General features: G+C 38.6%; 1 protein-coding gene across 1 annotated transcript in view; it reads right to left on the minus strand.

The window, feature by feature from the left end:
- LOC133443761 (tumor protein p53-inducible protein 11-like) overlaps positions 1-24,146 on the minus strand; it is a 62,322-nt gene that overhangs the window by 3,210 nt on the left and 34,966 nt on the right. The window contains exons 2-6 of the mRNA XM_061720957.1: positions 10,801-10,938; positions 2,520-2,578; positions 2,346-2,394; positions 1,905-2,001; positions 255-356 (exon numbers count right to left, since the gene is read on the minus strand). Coding sequence (XP_061576941.1) covers positions 255-356; positions 1,905-2,001; positions 2,346-2,394; positions 2,520-2,578; positions 10,801-10,929 — 436 coding nt within the window. The 5' untranslated portion in view covers positions 10,930-10,938. The remainder of the gene's footprint in view (positions 1-254; positions 357-1,904; positions 2,002-2,345; positions 2,395-2,519; positions 2,579-10,800; positions 10,939-24,146) is intronic.

Here is a 24,146-nt window from a genome sequence, read left to right on the forward strand (position 1 = left end):
AGTGTAATGAGATTTTTTTTTGACTAAAAAAGACATTTTAACTAGAAATAAGACAAATATTCTTGTTAAGATTTGGAGTTTTTGCAGTGTAACTCCTCAAAGTGAACACAGGAGGGCACCAACAGCATGCAAGTAACTACCAGAAAGGCTTGTAAACATATGGTTCGTCTCCCCTCATTGACTAGCGCGGCGTTCTCTTGAAAACGTGAGGACACAGAGACGAAACCTTCACCGTAAAATTGTGTGGTAATCACCTAGAAACTGGACCGCAAAGTAGCATGCTTCGCTGAGGAGGGTCCACTGGATGATGACCTTTTCTAGTGTGTAGAGACCGTTCCACATAATGAGGGCAAGGCCTAGAAAAGGATATGATCAAAGGAAATGGATAGGTTAAAGGTTCAGGGGCATGGGAAAGAAAACAGGGCAAAAGACGATGCTCAAGGGGAAGACGACTACTAAATTTGAAGATCGGCTCACAAAAATACTGTACAACAAAAACAGCTGCAGTTTATTTGTAGCAGCAAAGCAGCTGTAATCCACAACCACATGTACACCGGGTGGTAACTGACCCACTGACTCGGCCAAATGCTCTGACTCGTTTATTTTTGTTAGATAAAAGCTTGCGTTCAACCACTTCATTCCCCACTTTCTTAAATTTTACTCCCACCGACACAGAAGAGGGAGGCAGTGGAAACAAGAAAGGGTGGGCAGAGAGGTGGGAGGGCTGATGGACTGTATCCCCTCCCTGCCAGGATCCATCTGTGTGGCAGATGAGGCTCCATCCTCCACACCCCCCCACTACTGCACCTAGTCTTGTAAGACATCACCTTTTCTCTTTGCTAATCCCTGAAGCTCTGCTGACATTTATAATAATGAAGCCCATTTTCTGTTGGCCTTTTGCAGCTTAAATAGAGCTCATTCATACCTCCGCTTACACTGCTCTGCTTAACACTTCATCCTTCCACAAGCAACATTTTAATACGTTTTTAGGCAAAACGTGTAAATGTGGAGCACAAGGACAAATAGGATGTAAGGGCTGCTCTTCTCACACATGTAGGTAGAATTTACTCAGTTATACTGTCATGCTTTTTCCCACCATTGCATCTTTGTTTTCGATGTTCGTGCTCAAGTCTTTAATAATGTAAGAATTTGTGTGTTATCAGTCCCTTGCTCACGAGTGCTCACCTGAATGACAGCCCCGTCTCTAATTAGGGTTGTTAAAATAACTGCTATTTCTAATAAGCATTATCTGTAAGAGGGAAGGAAAGCCCAAATTAGCCATAATTATAACCATTATCATTGTCTGTCACTTGTGACAGATGGGAAACAGAAGAGGCAGAAATATCCACTATCTCAAATATCTACTGACTTTTTTTGAGCGAGCACACTACAAAGCTGGACCTGAGTAAAGTACGTTTCCTCCCCTCTGAGTTTCAAACCAACACACACAAACAAGCACTTATACATGCACAGTCTTGCCATCCCCCACTAGGTTCCCACCAGATTTCAACTTGATATATGAAGCGGCGGGAGCAGAGGTGGACTGGGTCTCCGACATGCCTTCATAGGGAACAGCACGAGGTTGGAGACTACAGGAGCGACTCTGAAGCTGAAAAAGGGGCTCCAGGCTACAGAGTCTGAATTACTCTCTGCATGTGTTAAGTGGCAATGAATGCATGGAAAGGCTTTCATAACATCAGATTTCATGCAACTGAGCAGTGTATATTTTTATCATTTATATTAATAAATACTAAAATTGTGTGCCAACATTAGTGCTGCACAGTGAAAGCATTCTCTCTTGCAGAACATTAACTGTGCTGTGGCCGTGCGCGATGGGAGCATGAAAAGCTTTTTTGAATGCATTATCTGGGTGTCTTTCTTTGGACGCTGAAATGAGAACTTACTAAGCAACGCTCCTCCGTAAAGCCGAACAGAGATGCTAGTCTTGGAGAGCTCCTCCTCAAAAACAAGCTCATATAGCTGGTTGGGAAACACAAGAGCCTGTTTGGGAAAACAAAAGCACAACACAGCTCTGTCGTATCAGTACAACAGCATTCTGTCCTCCCCAAAGTCTTCGGGTTTGTGAGTCGGTAACACTGTATGTCCAGAACACAGAGGATATTGACAATTTAGATGGTATGGCTGACAAAGACGGAGCTGTTTCTCAAGATGACTGCGAGTGATTAGCAGGAAAAGGATCTACAGTAGCTGAGCAGCTCGGTTCGCTGGATTCCATTACCTAACGAGTCATTTTCCATCCCATAAATGTGCAATTTCAGCTGATGAAGGGAACTTAAACTTGATTGATGGGAAATATTTTAACTGGGTTTCTCAGGAATACTTACCATCAGAGCCATTACTGTGAAGCCCACGGCTGAAATGAGTATCCACACCCTAAAAAGGAGAGACATCACACATTTGTTTGCTTAGCGTTTCACAGATGTTGAAAGCGATACACAGATGAGCGTAAACAGTCCACTAAGTCAGCTATGAGCTGGCAGGGTGCAGTGAAGTCTCACCTCAGACCAATCGGCTCTCGTACTGTGAACTTCGTCTCATTTCCGAGCATCTGGCTGATCTATGAAGAAACGAGGTGAGAGAAAAGAAAAATATTTATCACGTGACTACATTCTGATGAGCACCTTCTAACTAAAGGCCCTGACACACCAAGCCGACTGTCGGCCGTCGGGCCGTCGATGAGAGTCGGTGTGCGTCTGTCGGCATAGTTTCCCCGGTGTGTCCCGCACGTCACCACAGGTCGGCCGCCCGTCGGCAGCTTTTCAGCCGATTCAACATGTCGAATTGGCGTCGGCCGTCGGTCAAACAGCTCACTCTGTGATTGGCTGTTCAGGTAGCGAATCGGTGCACGAGTTCGGGTAAGCTCCTTGAGCCTGTTACTGTTGTATCCATGATTTCACCCTTGTAGTGCGGTTTCTTCTTATTTTTCGCCTCCGCCTCCTCTTTTCTTCTGGCACAACGCCAGTGCCAATTCTTTATTCTTACGCATTGTGGTAGCGAGAGTGGTGTGGAAATGTGGTGTGAATATGAAGCCTATTTGTTTTATTTACAGCTTCCCAGAGCTTCTGGTTTTCCCTTGTTTTTGAGTGAATACAGACTAGCGCTGGCTGCGAATGCGCAGAACGTACATGCTAGTTGGCCGTCGGGTGTCGTCTTTGCGGTGTGTCCAAGTGCTTCTTTTTGAGCCCGACCCAGCCCGACACAGGCGACGCGAGGCGACACAGCAGTCGGCCGACAGCGGGCGACTGCTGTCATTGGTGTGTCCTCGGCTTAAGAAAGAAAATCACTCTCGATGTGTTTGTGATGTGGCTAAGATGTTGGAGAGAAGTGCATCAAACAAAGCTGATGACACGTAAGAGGCTGATTGATATGCTAAATACACCTCCTTAATCACCTCCGGAAGATTAAGACTAGTTGACACAACATCTAACAACTCTTTTACTTTAAATAGCCGCCTACTCCACCTCCACCAGAAGAAAAGCTAATTTTCTATCAAGTTGTGTAATGTAATAATCAAACTGTTCCTCCTGGAGGCCTGAAGCAGCTCGTGAGAGAAATGTTTGACAAATGACTCTTTGAGTTGTACAGTTGCTCCCAATTTTACACAATGTTTAATACAAAGACAGACCACAGATATTTTATGTAATGTGATGTGACTTTCATCATGCAGCAACAGCGAGAACGCAGAGTCAAACATTTCCAAGTTACCATGATGAGCATTTCCCATCACATCTGATGACGATACTGGAATGTTCAAACAATACCCCATTGTACACAACATTCATCTCCATCTATCCGAAAGCTGTAACGACTGACTTTCACCTAATTTCAATTCATTTTATTTGTATCAATCAGAGCAAATGCCATCCAGATTCAATCTAAATCTGATACAATCAGTAATTTGAAGAGAAGACTTATTTTAAATCAAAGTCATGATTCAATTAGGAATCAATTCTAAATTGGCTTTAATTCAAAAGGGATTTTTAATTCAAAAGGGATTTAAAAAAAAAGGTTCTCAATTAAAAAGCACAAAGGAGTGTTTTTTATGTTGAAATATCAGTTTTGAGTTGGTTTGAAGGATTACTAGTCCTCTTCCAGGTCCGCTCAATTATGGAGGATAAAAACTGTAAATATTCAAACCACGACTTTTAAAAAATGTTACATTTTATTTTTCACAATGTAAAAATGTTGGCTTTTCCCCCGTTACTTTCAATTGAGGACCACATAAAATTTCAGACTAAAAACTGATTCAGACCAACAGGTCAAATAGTGGTAGATAAATATCCCCGTAAATGTTTTTGGCCGCAAACACCAGCGTGACCTTGATATTACGTGCCAATCCCTCACCTACAGTATGGTCGGAGAGACAACCAGGGTTAGACATTTAGGAGATGACGTAAGAGACCAAAGTCAGTAAATTTGGGACATTATTCACATGGTAGAAGGACGTAGGAGATGGAGCTGCCAGTACAGAGAAAAGGAGGAAGACCATCCATTCAATCATGTTCTACACCCGCTCTTTCCTATTCAGGTTCAGGGGGATCTGCTGGGGCTAATCCCAGCTCTCTTGGGTGAAAGGCAGGGGCAAACCCTGGATAGGTCGTCACATCTGGACAAACACTCCACACTCAGCAATCAACTCAACTTTCATGTTTTTGGACTGCGGGGAAAAAGCCAGAGAACATCCAAACTCCAAGACTCCTGGCAAGAGTCAAACCAGGAACCTTCTTGCTGCAAGGCAACAGTGCTAACCACTAAGCTACTGTGCTGCCCTATTTACTATATTTAAAAACATTACTTACAAAAAAGGCAAATAGTGATGAATGACCCATTCAATACGGGTGTTACAACACTTTCCGCAGGAAAAAATAAAGTTTGGACTAAGTATTAATAAAGCTCCCTCCCTTACCATGTGATTAATGAATACTGAGGGATATTTTCTAAAAGTGTGATATTATTATATAAGTTAATGATGTAGGCCAAGTGTACTTATAAATGTGTGTGAGTCAGGTTCCTGCGTTTCTTTTTTAGCAATGACCGTCAATATAAGATATAGAATGAGTCATGTCTGGCTCCATCCTGCCTGAAGCATTGTATAAAAGTACACCCAAACACTTGCCTTCACTGATCACGAGACTGGTGGCTTTTCTTGCTCGAAAATACTGTTTAAAGGAGCATGAGGCTCCTTTTAAGAAATGAGACTCTCTAGCGCCACCCTTCACCAGGACTGCCGTCGGGGGTACTGCAGCCAACAGCGAAGCCGGCATGGGAGAACGTGCATGACGTCACATCTGCAGGACAGCGCGGGAAATTCGGGCCCAGAATTGCAGAACATTTTGCAGCACACAGCCTGTTCAAGGCAACGGACTGATACGCTAGAGGGCTCATTCTTTTTGGTTTGGAACGCTTCATCTGACATTATTACTAGAAAACTTAAAACGTATACGAATTTATTTTCATAAATCCTGCCTCAATCCTGCCTCATGCTCCTTTAAAATCTGTAGGCTAACTCAAAGACCACGTACAGAAACAGTTTAACAGTTCCTAATCAGCCTCTGGCTAATTTTAGCAGCATGTAATTTTAGCAGCATGTAACCAATGTCTCCAAAATGAAGACAGTTTGGAAAGCTGCACAAACATGCAATAAGTCAACACTGTTTAACGGGGGAAAAAAAAAGAGTTCAAACACAACCTGTCACAGTCTAACCACAATTGAGAGAAACTTGAATGACAATTTAACTTGCTGATTCTTTTCGTCGGACAAGAATATTTAGGTTTTTAATTACCCGACATGTTTCAGCGATTATTTCAGCCTTCATCAGAGTCCAAACTCTGATGAAATTGGAAAGCCATGGACAAAATTAACTTCATTAAAACTTAAATGACACTTCCCTCTCTCTCACCTAGACTTGGTCTCTCAGACAAACCAAAGTTGTTGACTGGCCAAAGGCCTTCACACATTGTTTCCAGGTCCAATCAGCTCTCTAACATTAATTGTATCAATAATATCCCTTTTAAATGTGGCATGTGGGTATAGTTAGACAGGAGTATAGAAACTAAAAATACACTGATGCATGAAAACCACCAAAGCAGAGAAGTTGAATCATTTTCTGGCAAGAAATATTTACAGCGTGTTAATTGCTGAACTGCTATCTGTTTCACAGTCCTGCAAAATGTCAAACTGGAACATCAAACTTGAATGTTCAAACCAGGGTTTTCATTCGGTTTGCTGTTTGACATTTCTCCCTATGCAAATGTTAGTAGGTATCTGTCTGGGTTGTTAAATAAACACCTATTCAACTTGTTGTGAGAAGTATTATCTCAGACACACTACAACAAAACCAATGATACAACAACTTATTTGGACAATGGCATTGGATACAATGTTGTTCTGGGCATTCATTTTAGACAGACAATACTGTACCTTAGAGCTTCAGAAAACTCAATAATGGATTGGTGCGCCACTGCTGTGCAGACTTTATATACAATCCACAATATCCAGAGCTCACAGGTGCACACATGCAAGGGTTATGGTTTTGCATATCAGGACATCATTTAAAAAAGTAAATACAACCTCAAATAACACACAGCATTTTACACCTTGTTCAAGAAGCTGCGTATGAATTATTGGGGTGCATTTTTCATCTACAGGGCCTAATTTTCCTTATTTTTGCAAGAAGAATACTATGGTATATAAACAGGATTATGGTTGACTTATTGACAGCAGTTCCTGCGGCTGCAAAACAATTCCAAATCATCACCCCTCCGCCAGCGGGCTTGACAGCGGGTATGAGTTATTTATGCACATCTGCTTGTTCTACACCGAATGTGGTGCTGTGCACTATGACATCTCTCTTTATCCACATGAAAATGCACTCTTTAAAGCCATGCTTTCAAGTAGTGCTGTTGGCCAACCTTTCGAACAAGCCATTATTGTGCATTCATTTTCTAACTGCACTCTCACTAACTAACATTTAACAAGGTAAGTGAGGCTGAGATGTAGCTCTTATGCAATTTCTCCAAGTATTGCACTTGGGCTGAACTTGCTGCCATGTTCCCTCCTGAGATGAGTAGGAACTGTGCTCACACTTGCTGATGATCAATTAACCAAATGCATGTCATTCGCAGCACCTGGCTGTGACTCACTCTCTTATTATTATTGGCGTGAGCTTAGTTTCACACAAACTGCTTTTAGATTTTGGGTTACATTAGTAATGAGAGTGTAATGACAGTTTGTCTTAATTCTGATACATATATAACCAGAGGTATGGGTGCGAATAAATCTTCTTTAAAAAAAAAATACTATATTACTATATATTATTAATGAATGTGTTTACACAGGACTTGATTATTTAATTTATTATTCATTTTTGTTCTAGTATTGATAGACATATGTTAAATGATTTTGAATGATGTAATCTATTGACCATATGAGGGAGGGAAGGGGAGAGGGTGTGCTGTTGTTTTTTACTTTTATGTACTTTTTTTTTTGTTTGTTTTTAATTATTATTATCATTTATTTATTTTGGTTTAATTAATGTTATGAAAAGTAAAAAAAAAAGGGGGGAAATATTGATAATTATATCAATCAAATAGTTATTGTAAATCTTATTTCTTTTTTTTAATGCCCTCAATAAAGACATCTATACAAAAAAAAAAAGAAGGTTTTTGTGGGTCTAGTGGCTTTATTTAGAAAGTGGGTAGACAGGAAACGGGTAAAGGGGTGGGGGACATTGCAGTATAGATCGACAGGCCGGGACTATAGCCTCTACAACCCACTCAACTCACTGAGCTATCCAGGGCCATGAGTGCTGGTAAACCTTAAACGCCCTTTTAATTAGCTTCATAGAAACAGCATTTTATCAAGTCAAAAACAGAAAAAGATGAGGAGATGGAATGGTATGTCTGAAATGTAAAGAAGATTTTTTTTTTGCCTTTCTCCGTTAGATTCTGAAGCCTTTGCCCCTGGTTGCTACTATCCGTTTAGAAGAACAGCACTGAAGCCAAACCCATCCTATGATGAAGATGAACAGTTGCCCACAGAAGCCATTCCAGTCCTGCTTGCATCGCAGCTGAAGTGTCTGTTTGTGAATTCATTGGCACCAGCTGCGACCACATGATCAGGTGAATCAGTCTGCCGGTGCCATGGTTCCAGCGGCTGGGTTTGACAGGAACACATAAATATTCATGACTGGCATGACAAATACACAAGAGGAACTGAGCATTAACTGCCGGAACTGGGTTGGCTTGGGGGCATGAGGGAGAAACAGGAAATGACACAAATACATAATATGAGCTATTTTTGTGAAAATATCATTTGAGTTGGGTTGAAAGTCAGATTTATTAGGACAATATTGGGCAACTTTTCAGTTACTGAGCATAGAAACCATCTCTCAGTTTATTAAAGAGTTAAAACAGTCTCAATATTCACTAATGCACAGAACAGGGTTCACAAATGTATTTCGGATGTACACACAAACGTAACCTGATTTACAAACGGCTTGTGGTCTGTGGATGTGGTAGTATTTCAGTGTAAATTTTGTCTCAACCCACAAATCTCTTTTTTCAAACACGGAAAGATCTGCAACCAATCAGATATCTTTGTTGTTTCAGCCACTCATGACAGAAAATGGTATATACCCATACTCTGGTGCATAAAGAGGATCATACTGCAACTCCTATTTAGCTGGATTTTATCCGTAATAAATCTTTCCCCCAAATCTAAACTTTTACATATACAGTGCCAATTTGGAGAAATTGTAGTTAAGTCATTTATAATCTGTGTTTTATTATTAAAACACAGTTACATTTTCAATCCAAACTAAATAATTGAAATACAATTATTTTGTATTCCATCAATTAGAGATCCTAGAAAGAAAACTGCAATCTGAATTTCAGAATTGTACAATAATTGCAAGGCTCATGTGGCCGAGGCCTTGGTATAAATCTACAACCTCTGGCAAAAAACTATGAAATAACCACTTTTGGAGGATGTTCATCCAGCTGTTTCATATTGTAGAAAAAAAACAGCAAACAGGCAAAATGACACACTTTCTCTGGGTAATTACATTTCATTTTGTAAAACATAAAACAATTCATTATTCTTAGATAATTAATGGCCTTCTTTCTCTTGTTTTTCTGTTCATGTAAAGAAAAAAAGAAAACAATGATATAATATAGCAGGTTAAATCACAATAAGTAGGCTATTTTGTTGTATTGTTTCATCTCCTGGCTTTAACGACAATTCATTTTCTTTTTAAAGTGGGTACGGTCACAAATGGAAAACAATATTTATTTATTTTTCAGATTTCCACTTTCCAATAAAGCATTTGACAGGTTGTCATGGACCATTTTTATATTTCAAAATTATTTTTTTATGAGGCTTTTTTTTTCTTCTTCACAAAATAAAATAATGAAAATCCTCCATGGGTGGTGCATCCATATTTGTTACTCATGTACACTAGTAGGTTAAAGCCGTCGACAGACGAGAGGCAGCATCTCTCGATGCAACTCGGCGTGCTCTGATATTAGGCAGCAGAAGCACAAATAACCACGCCGCCTCCATACGATTTGCAACAGGAACAGTATTTTTATCAGTAAAGGAGAGCAGGAAGAGATGGTCGTGCAGACGACAGGAGCACTTCCCTCTTTTGTTTACAACGACCACCAGGATAAAGTTAACCATTTCCTCCTCATACCAACTTGTGCAGCAACTTTACTTCAAGATTGGATCCCATGGGCCTCTTATCCGTAAAAAAATGTGGCAAGGTTGGAGGGAAGAGCAAGAGAAAGAAAACAATAGGCGCTTGGAGGGGTACATTGTGAAAAGAACAACAATTTTATTCTAAATTTGGGTCAATGTCACAAATAAGGAAGCCCACCTTCAAAAGCACAATTTTAATCTGTCAATTACTGTGAGCGGGTATTCAACCTCAGAAATCTCTCTTTAACCAAATAATTGTCATTAGCAAATATAATAAGGCATTAAATGTTTCACTTAATTGATATATTATTCTGTCTCCATGTATGCTCCGCGAAAGATTTATGTGGCAGATGTCTGGGTTAGGCTCCGTGCTAAAAAACAGAGTGAAAACAAACACTTGAGGAGGCTGAGAAAAAGGGGCTGACATCTCATCACAAGCTATCAGCCGCCACCGTATGCCTGCTCCCTTCTGTTCTGCCTCCTTCTCTAACTTGCATGATTAATATTTCAGTGTTGTGGTCTAGCAAAAGACAAAAATATGACAACAGACACAGAAATCTTGAAGTGTCCAGTGACAGAGAAGTATGTGATGGTGTTTCTCCATGAACGAACCAACAAGTGTGCTGCTGTGTGTTGTTACACCCGCGTCCATATCTATGTACAAATACATGTGAGGAAGGAATGCAACATATGAGATGAAAGAGGCAGTGGCTCTCAAAGGGGAGCCAGTCACGTCTCAGTGGAATTGCTGGAGCTTAGTGGATTATGTGATCTGCAGTCACCGAAGCAGAAGTAGCAAACGAACACTAAAGACCTGGTCCAATTAGTAGCCTACTGTGGCTTCAAAATTAAATCTGAAACTCTTTTCAGTGTTCGTTAATGCAACTGTGGATAAGTGGCATTTTTACTGATGCAGTGATGTAACATAATGCATTTGAACGATGACTGTTTCTCTCAAGTGGTTACATTTCAAAACCAAGCTGGTGGTTGGTGTGATGTCCTTGCCTGCGGAGTCTGTTGTCAACATTAGAGTCTATATTGTATAAATCAACTGCGATGTTCATCTTAAGTAATCTGACCTTTGAGCGGTGCACTTCGCCATCGTCATCCTCGCCACCGACTCCGAGGATCTTGCGGCTCTTCAGACGGCTTATCAAGTCTGTCTGGCTGTGCTTCTTCATTAGAGGGGGGTGACTTTTGGACGTCATGGTGCACACCTGACACAGAGAAGGAAATGGGAGCATATTGTTACTGTTAGAGGAAATAAAATAGTTAAATTTTTCAGAGCAAAATCAAAAATGCTCCCTGACCCAATACAGAGGTTCTTTTCAATTCAGGAAACTCCCTATAATCTTAGACGTGTCTGCAATTTCACAGTACAAGAAGCTAAAAAAGGTATGAAAAGGAGATGTGTCTCCATTGCTGGAGTTAAATTCTGGAATGATGCCAACATAAATTTAAAAACATGTCATTCTCTTTTTGTTTTTAAGAAAATGATTTGTAAAGCTATTTTTGAAGCTTATAAGTGCAATTGACTATCTGTAAATGTTTCTTTGCTTTTCTATTGTTTTTTTTGTCTTTTGTTATTTCTTTGCTTTTCTATTCTCTTTTTGGTTTTCTGGAGGTCGGTAGCCAAAAAAAGAAAGTTGGTACTATAGGATAGGCTTTTATAAGCAGTTTGCTTAAGCCTATGCCTTTTCAGTCATTGTTCAACACATTTTTGGTTTTGTATGAAATGTTAATGCTGTGCACAATGTTTTTTTTTTGTGTTGTTTTGTGTTGTCATGACTGAATAAACTTCATTCATTCATTCATTCATTCATTCATTCAAATATATCAGATGAAGTACAAAGAAAAACTATAAAACTATAAACATTTCAGAGCCAGGTCTGATTTCCAATTTTATCAAAACCTCTGACATTAGACGTTTGGCTCGTTTATTTTTTCCTAGAAAAACAATTAAAACATACGGTGACATCATCAACCAGTGAACGATAGCTGGTGTGTGTATGAGCACCGTTTACAGTCTCCTAGCCGTTGTTAGAATCAGAGTAATTAGTCATCAGGGTGACGGTCTTTTAACAGCTGCATTAAGTCTGTTGTCCCAGACCTTTAGGCTATTGTCCCTCCGTGGGATATTTTTACTTTGTAGGCTATTAAAATTTCTATCCTTGGATTTTTTCTATTGCCAGTGATAGTTATCAGTCACAGTGAAAAACCCCATCTGCTTCCATTCCCCAGCTGATCGGTCGGTGCATCCGTTGAGCATTTGTTTTTCCTCCCAGAGGCCATTAATATGAAAAGAAAAAAGAAAAGAAAAATACCAGCATCTCTACGGCACAGAGGAATTGGTGTTTGATAGTGTTGTTAATTACTATCAAATGCTTTCACTCAAATTAAACGATCTGAAGCTATACTTTAGAAAAAAAAGATAGTGTATTTTAATAAATGTAGCATTAGATTGATTTCAGTAGAGACATAGTGATGGATATGACTCCATGTTTCTATGTTTTAATGTCTGATAACTCTGACAGAAGGACACACTGCAGAATTGATGGCTACTCCATAGGTGGGTTTACTGGAGCAGGAAAACAAGAACAATTATTGAACAGCTTTCCCAAGGACAGGGACACAATTTCTCACAGGGGGAGGGGGGCTAGCCAGTTCTAACAGGAGACTCCTCAAAGTCTGATAACTGTTAGACACAGTAGGCGAGGGAACAAACTAATACTTTCAGTTTTCTCATGGAAGTCAGACTCCTCAGCTCCGCAATACTTGAGGAGAGAGATCATTAAATTAAAAGCTCCCCTAAACTCCCGAAAAGACGAAAAAAAGGAAAAATCAAGGCTAGTCTTGCTTATTTATTTGTTGCATCATTTTTTTTCCACCTTGTTGTGTGACAGTTTACGTCCTTACTTACTGATTTATTCAATTAAACTGCTTTTTCAAAATGAAAAAACCCTATAATACAGAAAGTGCATGTTCTTAGAGAAAATAAATAAATGATACCCCTCCACCAGTCTGTGCCTTTCCCAAATTAGAGCAAAATGAACATAAAATGTTAAATTATCCTTTCAGAATAATAAACTTAAATCTGTGCAAAGACAATATCACTGTCAATGAGGCTGAAAAGAGCCTATTTCCTACCACACATTTGTGCAAAAAGAAGAAAAAGTAATGCAAGTCTCAGTACATACATTTTATTTAAGCACTTTTCACAGACCTGAGTCACAATGTGCTTCACAAAGCACATACAAGACAATGCAATAGATTAAATAGAGTACATTTAAAGCACAGGATTACAACTATTAACAGTGACCCAGTAAAACCATTTGTCAACTAAACGTCTGTTTAAGAAGAAAAGTATTTAACTGCTTTTCAAAATCATCAAGAGAGTCCAGGCAAGGAATCAACAGAGGTAGAGTGTCCCATAGCCTTGTAGTAACCTCAGACCTGCTGACCTCAGAATGCAAATCAGGATGTAACGCTGCAGTAGGGCAGACATGTGCACGTCGGCTTATTTTCCACTGAAAATCATGTAGGGGTAGGTGAAAAGTAACCTACAACAATCAATCTAAAACTCATTTGCACTGTTTTCTGGGTGTTTCATGACATCCATCCATCAGTCCCCTCTTGTATCAGTCCCTTGGCAGCCGTAGCTCACACAGGTAGATAAGTGGAAAAGAGAAGCAAAATATTCCTTTTCCATCAGGGGATAGCGAGCTTCCAGCCCAGTCCCTCTGCCTCCTCACCTTGGAACGTATTTGTTTTGTGTAACCCAAAAATGAGTCTTAGTTTTAAAAAAATTTGTCCAATGTCTAAACATTGCAGGTCACACTAAAAGAGTGGTTGCTTTAGTCAATTATCTCGTAAAAATACCAGACTCGCCAATATCAAAGTTGCTTTTATAATGCTAGAGACGTTTAAACAAGATAATAACATAACATGTGGAAAAAGGAATTGGTTCTTCTAATTTTCCACTTTCTGTCACTACTTGCACGGTGTGAAGACTCTTAATTTAAGGCCATTTTTTTGAGTTAGACATGTATAATCAGAGAATTACCTTGTGTGTGTGTGTGCACACCAGGGTTATAATAGTTTTGAATTTTTCATTTTAGTTTAGTTTTATTTTGTTTTGACTTTTTCTTCTTCAATTCAGTTAGTTTTAATTTCGTTTTTAGTGTGGGTTTGCTAGTTTTTATTAGTTTTTATATTTTCAAAAATGCTTAGTTTTAGTTTAGTTTTTATTAGTTTTAGTTTTGTCGTCACGGACCGTGAGGCGTTAAGGTGCCGTAGCTGCCTGTTGGAGATAAACGGCCAGAGCGGAATAAATTGATCATACCAAGAGGCTTACAGTATATTGACAGGGACGAAAACGGAGGAAATCATATCTATAATTTCAGTTCGTTTTAGTTAGTTTTCTAAACAGGCAATATAGTTTCAGTTAGTTATCGTTTTTGTCTTTTAATTTTCGTTTTTATTTAGTTCAGTTAACGAAATTGTTTTTTCAATTTTAGTTTTCGTTATTTCGTTCGTTTTCGTGAACGATAATAACTCTGGTTTACACATGCAACCTTTTTTCTGATTTCAAATATTTCACCGAGACTTGGAAACCAAGTCCAAATCCCTTTCCTTTTACTAACCCAGCTCTCTCTTTTGTGCACTGCCACGTAAGATGGGGTGTCTCATTCATTTTTTGGGGATCAATTGGTAATCTAACTCTTCAAATGTTCAACTGACACGAGCGTCCTCAGACGTGGGGTCCAGACAGAGATGAGACAGAGTCTACAATCGCGTAACAAATTCAAAAATCAGTCCATATATAGAATAGAGCCAATGGTGGTTAGAGGGAATGAGATTTAGACTCAAACCACCAACAACAAAAAAGAAAAAAGGGAGTAAAAATAAAACAGAACCAAGCGCTCTAAGAATAACTGCAGAGATGCTAAATTGTGTGGCAAGATGAAATGAGCATTTGAAAAAACAATCACATGAAACAATCTTTTACTGGTTTTTCGTGATTTCAAGTCAAGGATAAAACAGCGGGCACAGATATTTACAAATTTCTTTATGAGAGCTACTGCCATAATGTTAAATAAACAAACAAATAAGTAAAACAAATACATAAATAAGGAATGTTGAGGTATTGCAAAAGAAAACCAAAGTAATGGTGAAATTAGGGCTGGGCGATATGGACCAAAAGTCACATCGATATTTTCTAGCTGAATGGCGATACTCGATATATATAGATATTTTTTCTGTGGCATAATTGGGGTTTCCCCCAAAGCATTATAGCATAGCATCTCTGTTAGCTTCATTTTTTTCTGAGGCAAACCCTTAAAAAAACAGTCAGTTTTAATACAAAGCCTCGTACCAAATGTCACACAGGTTCCTTTATTAACAGAGGTCTGCACAATATCAAAATGTATAAAACAAATGAAATAAAAATAAACTGCCTGCATATATAGAATAAAAATGCTTCTTGAATAAAATAAAACAAATATCCCTTTCCTGCATAACAATTAAATTAAAATACACTGTGCAATTAATACAATGTAGACAGTAACAGGCTTTTCCACTGAGGTTGACAGTTGTGCAAATAACAAAACATTTGTGCAAATCTCAAATAAAACATTCAAGTAAATTTGTCACAAAATAAGCTATATCAAAATCATTAAAAAAAAAATATATATTTATTTTTTTTAAATCGATATAAACGATATTGTCTCGTACCATATCGCGTTTGAAAATATATCGATATATATTAAAATCTCGATATATCGCCCAGCCCTAGGTGAAATGATCGATATGTTGCTTCAAACCTTTTCCCATTTCATGTGCTACATAACATATTGTATCCAGAATCCTTTTCAAGGAAAGGTAAACAGACACACCATCATGTCCTCTTTCATCACCATTTCAAACGGCTTTTCAGAGGCATGTGGGATGCATTATGTCCTCACAACTCAAGCAAAGCTCCAGCGATGACTCTACAAGCCTTTTTGTTGTTGATCAATACCTGGAGGAAAAAAACCCAACAACAACAACCCGCACACTCACACACACACACACACACTGGGAGATCCAACATTTCTTGCTAAATACCCTTGGATGTCTCTCGCTTTGAATGTCCCCACCAGTGCTCCTTGACTTGCATGAGTATTGCTGATACAGTTGCCTAGCAACTACCAATGGAAAAATCACTTCTTAACTGAAAGCACCTTTTAATGGTTGAAACCCTTTGACAATGGTGCTTAGTGGAGAGCCACTGCCGGCCCTGTTATCTCCTTGCAGTCAAAAGGACAGTTGGAGAGACTTGGATTTTTACTTAAATAGTCACTCAAGTACTTACTAGCACTCTATCTAATGTGGTATAAATAAAAAAAGGACAAATTATGGGGACAAAAAACCACAAATCAATTTCACCTACAATAGCGTGACATTTTTCTTACTGCCAGATGAAGCACTAATGAAATAATACAAAAATGTAAAAAGAAGTATAACAGAAAAGGCACTTTGGGCGGTCTGATGATGTCATCTGGTCTTTCTCCTGTTTTCAGACCTTAATGAGTGATTGGGAACACCTGGGTCTTCCCACAGTGGAGGCCCTGGATTTCTCCTCCCACCTTAGTTTGATTTAGGCTATACCAGGGGTCGGCAACCCGCGGCTCTAGAGCCGCATGCGGCTCTTTAGCGTCGCCCTAGTGGCTCCTGGAGCTTTTTCAAGAATGTCTGACTTTTTTTTTTCTTCTTCTTTTTCTCTTTTCCTTTTTTCCATTATTTCTCTTTTTTTCTTCTTTTCTTTCTTCTTTTTAATCTCGACATTTCGACTTCTTCACAAAATTTTGACTATTTCCTCGACATTTCAACTTTTTTACTTTTTTCTCGACATTTCGACTCTTCGACTTTTTTCTCGACATTGACTTTCTCAACATTGACTTTTTTCTCGACATTTCGACTTTTTTCTCGACATTGACTTTTTTCTCGACATTGACTTTTTACTCAACATTGACTTTTTTCTCGACATTGACTTTTTTCTCAACATTTTGACTTTTTTCTTGACATTTCGACTTTTTTCTCAAAATTTTGACTTTTTTCACGACATTTCGACTTCTTTTCAAAGGGCATAATGAAAAAAAATTTTTTGCCCCCAGTTATAACTAATATACAAACATGCAGCATGTGTTGCCTTCATTCTAAGGCTGATACAAGACTTTTCATTTTTTTCGGCTCCAGACATATTTGTTTTTTGTGTTTTTGGCTCTTTCAACATTTTGGGTTGCCGACCCCTGGGCTATATGATACGACATGCTCACTTCCATGTGTTCACTCATCCATAATTACCTTCACTCCTGATCTCACCGACTGCCACACCTCATAGTTGGTTTTGCTCTTTATGTTGTCTGGTTAAGTATTTGCTTATCCCCGTCTCCTGCGTACCTCTACCTCCCTCTTAGTTTGGCATGGCTTTTGAGTCGGACCTGACAGTGGATGTCGTAATTAACCAGAATATTAAATACTTCCCACATCACGAGTCCCAGACAAAAGTGCGTTTATTCCTTCTGCACGCTGTAAGACAGACCACATGCTGTGGAGATGAAAACCACTGAACACAGGAGGAAGTTCTTGTGAAACTCTTGAGAGATGTGGGGTTAGAGAATTAAAAAGACGTTGCGCAGGACTACTTGTATCACAGGAACAAAGCAATTTGTGGGTGTGCAGGAACAACTGATCAAACATGACACACCCAGGCTAAGCACTCATTTAGTCACTTCACCACCACAACTGCAATAAAAAGAGCATTGCATCACTACTCTAGGAGGATATTCATTCAATGGTTTTATTTTGAAGAACCTTAATATTCTGGCTTTTGTGAAACTTGGCTTAAAACTTTTAATCCAATTGGTTTAATTAATACCAGACTGTTTTCCAGATAGAACAGAGAGCAGAGAAAAAAAATTGAGTTTTGTAATCACCTTATAATTAGCACAACAATGTAGAAATGATTCTGCACTGGAGCCTGCAGACTCAAATGAGCTGTTGTAACTGGCTGATAGTCCAAACAAGACCCAAACAAGAGTCATCTGTTAAAACAATGCAACATGTTATAAAACCCCACCAAGTTTTACATAGAAGCCAAATGTAAAGTATAAATCAGCCCCTGAAGCCACATAAACAGTGAGGTAAAGAGAAGCAGTTCTGGACTATGAATAGATTAAAGTTATATTCAGTGATGAATCATCTGCTTTGAGTCGAAATTATATTGCAACTTGGGGCAGATTCAAATAATATATCATGATGACTCCCCAAAGAAAATAAATCCACTTTCCACAGTCAATATTGATAAAGTAGCATGTCTAGTAAAAGGACCAAGGGAAATGATATCCATTCACTCTACAGTAATTAGTGATGCACCGAAATGAAAATTTGTGGCCGAAACCGAAACCGAAAATAATAATAAACACTTGGCCGAATACCGAACAATACCGAACATGGTTCTTCGCAGTTTTTCATTTATTTTGCCAATTTTTTCATCATTGCATAAATCAAATAAATTTGATTTAGGCATGCTTTTAAAAGAAAAAAATCTTTTACAAAATTACAAGGTAGAAAACATTTGTTGAACATAAAAAACTGAACATTTTTTAATTTCCCAGCATTTCTTAAATATTCCAGCAGACATTATACCAGCAAAGAACAATAACTTAAAATAAATAAATTAGCAAAATAAATTTTTTGGCCATCTTTGAGCTTACGTTAGGCTTAACTGACTGAACATTGTAACATAGGCCTTAAAACAATAAAAATGCATTAAAGCGCTCAGGGTTTTTTATCATTTCAAATGATAAATCAAACTTGTAGTGCTGAAAGACTTTGCAGATGTGCCCCCTCTAGATATTTGAGCAGAACATTCATTGCAAACAGCCATTCTTGTATTATTCTTTGCCACTCTAAAATACTTCCACACTGCTGACATGTTTGCACCGCACCACTTCACTCCACGCTCTTCCACGTTTGATTTCCTCATCTAAACGCACCTGTAATAGATTGATTTATGTTGTTCCACCTGCTGGTGAATGTTAGGTAAAATTCTTATGTGGTTAGTTTTTGGTTGGCCAACGATTTATGTGGTGCGCAACAGTTACGGAGCGGCCAGTCTATTTCCTTATATTACAACGCCGTTATTAATTGTTCATTTTTTTCCCCCACTTATTCCACCGAACACCGAAAGTGTTTTTTTGGCATTTTCGGCCGAACAATTTCGGTTACCGAACTATCGGTGCATCACTAACAGTAATGCCCAAGTGAACATCAAAACTTTGATTACTTTTATCTTTTCTTCATTTGAAAGTTAGCTTATTGAAGATGACGCCATTCCTCAGTACGGTAATGTGCCTTGCCACACAGCAAAGATCGTCAGGAATTTTCTTTAGGTGGAATTTATCAGCTTACATGGATCTAGTTGAAATTCATGGCAGATGTTTGGGCATAGGGGGAAAACATGGTCCAAGGCAAAGCTCAGGCCTGCAATGCTGACCCGTCAGAACCCTGAATGATGAAGAATATCGTTTTCATTTGTGGCCATGCCTAAAAGATTTCATAAAAGGTCGTCCAATGATCGGAAGGTCGGCGGTTCAAATCCCGCTCCGTCCCAGTTTGCTGTCGTAGTGTCCTTGGGCAAGACACCTTGCCCCGTGTGAATGTGTATGAATGTTTGGTGGTGGTCGAAGGGGCCGTTTGGCGCGATATGGCAGCCACGCTTTCCTCTGTGGCTACAAAACGTAGCTACCACCACCAGTGAGAATGTGTATGAATGAATAATGATATCTGTAAAGCACTCTGGGTGCCTTGAAGGCTGCTATATAAAACAAAGTCATTATTATTATTATTATTATTATTATTATCATTATCATTATCATTATTATTATTATGCCAATTATCGTATAGTTTTATTGAATTGGTTTGCATTATTTATACAAACCCAGAGTGTTAAGCTATTAAAAATCGCTTTTCTGTCAAATCTGTTTTTTCCTTCCATAAATAAAAACAGATTAATAAAAATCTTCCACGATTGGCATTTCTACATATCTTGCCTGGGGTTGTTTATGGTGTATAGATTAAATAAGGCATAAAACCACATATTCTTTTACTCCAGAAAGTAGTAAGAGCATATCAACCCAAAGAAAATGTTTATTTCAGGCACCCGATTATAAATAGTTACTGACTGCAGTCAATGCATTACCCATTCCTCACAGCCTTGACGAATACTGTAGCTGCAGCAGAGCAAACGGCTACTTTAATGTGATGGACAGGTGTTCTGGTAGAACTAGATCAAGTATCCTTGACCTTGACAATATTCCAGATCCTTTATAAGTGTCAAAGGTGTTAGATCACCAAAATATCCATCTCCGGGGCAACAACTGTTATTCCTGCCAACTTCTGCTCTCAAATCAAAAACATAGTCAAGCACAGCCATGAAGGAGGTTTTCTTGTTTTCACAAAGCTCAAACTCAAAACTTTACCCCGGCAGTCAAGGTTCCTGCTTGACAACAAAAATGTCCTGCTGCATCTCTAAACCCTGTTTCCACTAGGGATGGGAGATATTTTACCGTTCACGATAAACCGTCCAAAAAATTCCTCACGATAAGAATTTGTCATCTCGCGGTAAAAACGATAAATTCCCGTTGATGATGTTTTTGTGTAAAGCTGATTTATGGTTCCGTGTTAAATTCACGCACAACGTACGTGAAGGAAGGAAGGAAGGAAGGAAGGAAGGAAGGAAGGAAGGAAGGAAGGAAGGAAGAAAACAAGGAAATGAGGAAGGAAGGGAGAAAACAAGGAAATGAGGAAGGAAGGGAGAAAAGAGGAAGGGAAGAAGGAAGGAAGGAAATGAGCCAGAAAGAAAGAAAGAAAGAAAGAAAGAAAGAAAGAAAGAAAGAAAGAAAGAAAGAAAGAAAGAAAGAAAGAAAGAAAGAAAGAAAGAAAGAAAGAAAGAAAGAAAGAAAGAAAGAAAGAAAGAAAGAAAGAAAGAAAGAAAGAAAGAAAGAAAGAAAGAAAGAAAGAAAGAAAGAAAGAAAGAAAGAAAGAAAGAAAAATTCCCGTTGATGACGTTTTTGTGTAACAAACATGGCGGATCTGAGAGCGAGATAGATTTATAGTTGAAAAGGTGAAGTTGAATTGGTATTTTTTTTATCGTCATTTTTATCGTTTTCGGGATAAATGCCAGAAATTATCGTGATACTTTTTTTAGTCCATACCGCCCATCCCTAGTTTCCACCCTCACATTCACCATCGCTTGTGACTGACCGGCTACCGCTGGTGATCCGTCCAGGGTGTTACCTGCGACAGACTCACGCCACCCAGCTCCAACCCCACTGTAGTGACTAAGTCCGGTTCTGTGTCACTAGTGGCTGCTAGTTGTTTGCTGTTAGGCATGATTTGTACTCGGTACAAATCAGGTCTTACTTTTGATGTTTAAAAATCACATCAGCAGAACGCCTGGGCGATATCGTGCGTTTATCGTTATCGAGGTAAAACCATCCCAATGTATCGTGATATTGATTCGAGCTCATATCGCCCAGCCCTAATCAGCAGTATACTTTCTTTCCAATGTCTACTTAAACTTTCGAATATTCATTTATCCTTCCGTTTCCTTTAAACGAAAGATTGGACAAAATGTAGGGGAAAAGCAGAAAAAACAACTTACCCCTTCCAATTATCAACACCTGAGTAGTAGGGCTGGGCGATATATCGAGATTTTAATATATATCGATATATTTTCAAACGCGATATGGTACGAGACAATATCGTTTATATCGATTTAAAAAAAAAAAACATTTTTTTTTTTGGATTTTGATATAGCTTATTTTGTGACAAATTGACTTGAATGTTTTATTTGAGATTTGCACAAATGTTTTATTATTTGCACAACTGTCAACCTCAGTGGAAAAGTCTGCCTGTTACTGTCTACATTGTATTAATTGTACAGTGTATTTTAATTTAATTGTTATGCAGGAAAGGGATATTTGTTTTATTTTATTCAAGAAGCATTTTTATTCTATATATGCAGGCAGTTTATTTTTATTTCATTTGCTTTATACATTTTGATATTGTGCAGACCTCTGTTAATAAAGGAACCTGTGTGACATTTGGCACGAGGCTTTGTATTAAAACTGACTGTTTTTTTAAGGGTTTGCCTCAGAAAAAAATGAAGCTAACAGAGATGCTATGCTATAATGCTTTGGGGGAAACCCCAATTATGGCACAGAAAAAATATCGAGATATATATCGAGTATCGCCATTTAGCTAGAAAATATCGAGATATGACTTTTGGTCCATATCGCCCAGCCCTACTGAGTAGTAGGGGTGTCACGGTACACACAAGTCACGGTTCGGTACGTACCTCGGTACAGGGGTCACGGTTCGGTACGGGTTCGGTACAACGGAAAAAAAAATACAAAAAGTCCTAAATGTATAAGACGAGTTTGTGACCCCCGTACCGTGACGGTACGGGACGAATACAAATACCGTTACACCCCTACTGAGTAGTATACAGAAGACCCTAAATAACCCTGCAGGGCTGCAGGCCAGAGTCAGTCTCAGGCAGAATCCATAAATATAGTACAACCTCTTAAGTAGTTGGGGGAAAAAAAATCTTAATATAAAAATGAAACATGGCTCCTATACCCACATAATGAAGGGAACTTACATGGAGTTAACAGAGGCAGTCACTGTAGCTCAACTCCAGTCATGTCAAAAGAAAGTAAACCCATAGAAGTTTAATGTATCACACTTTAAATATCAGAATTTAAACAAGGAAAAAAAAAGTTAACTATTGCTGCTTCTTTTATATTAAAATATTGCACCTTCAGGTTGCCACTTCAATTTCGTTGTATAGTTAACTGTGCTATGACATTAACAGGCTTGTGAACTTTGAACTTCTGAATTGGGTTACATAACAGCCAGGTTGTCCTAATAAAACACAATTGATTAACTAATCATCAGCAAGTGCGGTTTTCTGTAAAAAGCAGAAGTCTTGAACATTCTGGTGTGTGCTAACACAATTCCAAGGAGAAAAGACACCAGCTATAATTTTAGTGAAGCAATTGTTGCAGCTCATCAATCTGGGAAGTGTTTAGGCAAAGTCCCAATTAGGTAGTCCATCAATCTAAAATGAATAAAAAGAGAATCACAAACTAAAAATGTTCAAGATATCTGCCAGTTTTTGAGGGTGAACAACTCTGCAAATTAGCCCCAAGGTCAGAAAATGCTTAGCGAAAGTGCAAAAGAAAAGAAAACAACAACCAAGAACCAAACCAGGAGCCCCAGTCTCCATCTCAGACTCTACAGGCCTCAGTTAGCTTGTTAAATGTTAGATAGATTATGACATCAAAATCGGGAAAAGACTGAACGAGTATGGCTGTTTGGAAGCGTTGCAAGAAGAAGAGCTTTTATTACAAAAATGAACATGTAGCACACTGAAAATATGTAAAAATGTCATCTAAATAACGGCAAGCCTTCTGGAACAATATCCTCTGACAAGACAAGACTGATGAGGAGAGATTTGGCCTTAATGTACAGTGTCATGTTTGTCAAAAACTACACATGTGAAAAAACGTCAACACCTCAGAACGACTTTCATACAATAACAATCTGGACTTGCTTTGCAGAAGCAGGGCCCCGTCTTTGAAGGCACTGGGTTGACCCTGACATTTTATACCCAAATATTCTTCAGTAGGCTCAAATATGATCATGAAACAGGAAACTGAAGCAAGCTAACAAGCCAACCTACTGCAGAATGATGGCAGGTCTCAACCAAAACAAAAACCTCAATGAATTGAACAACTTTCGGAATAAAAGTGAGGCAAACTTCTGCCACAATAATGTGGCAGATTATTAGATGCTGTACAGACAATCTTCATCTCAAGTACCGTAACTGCTCCATGTAGAGGCTGCTGAATCATGGGATGGACTGGGGTTTGGCAAGTACGGTAATCGAAAATTAATCAAAACTGACATTCGGACCCGTAACCAAAGTAATCTTGTACAAGTAATTATTCTTCAATTCGCCCACTGCTTTCCCCTCTGTGTCTTCATGTACTCTTGTCTTAAAACATATTCTTCCTCTACATTGAAACTTATGTCTGCTAGATGTCTGCTATGCTTCAGTTGTTCAGTATATTTAAATTATGTCCATAAATCATGCACATGTTTATTCCCCTTCAGTTATTTTGAATTCAAAAAAGATATGTAGTCCTCAATATAAAAACACCAACGTTTCTACAGCTCAGCATATTTACATTTAAATATCTACAAAATTGCTCATTATTAATTAATCCTAATGAAGGTTCAAGTAATTATCAAGTTAATTTGAAATAATACGCCCAGCCCTGGAATACATTTACTTTTTTATTTGGGATTATAG

The sequence above is a fragment of the Cololabis saira genome, chromosome 5 (assembly GCF_033807715.1).
Source record: "Cololabis saira isolate AMF1-May2022 chromosome 5, fColSai1.1, whole genome shotgun sequence".
Classification (NCBI taxonomy): Eukaryota; Metazoa; Chordata; class Actinopteri; order Beloniformes; family Belonidae; genus Cololabis; species Cololabis saira.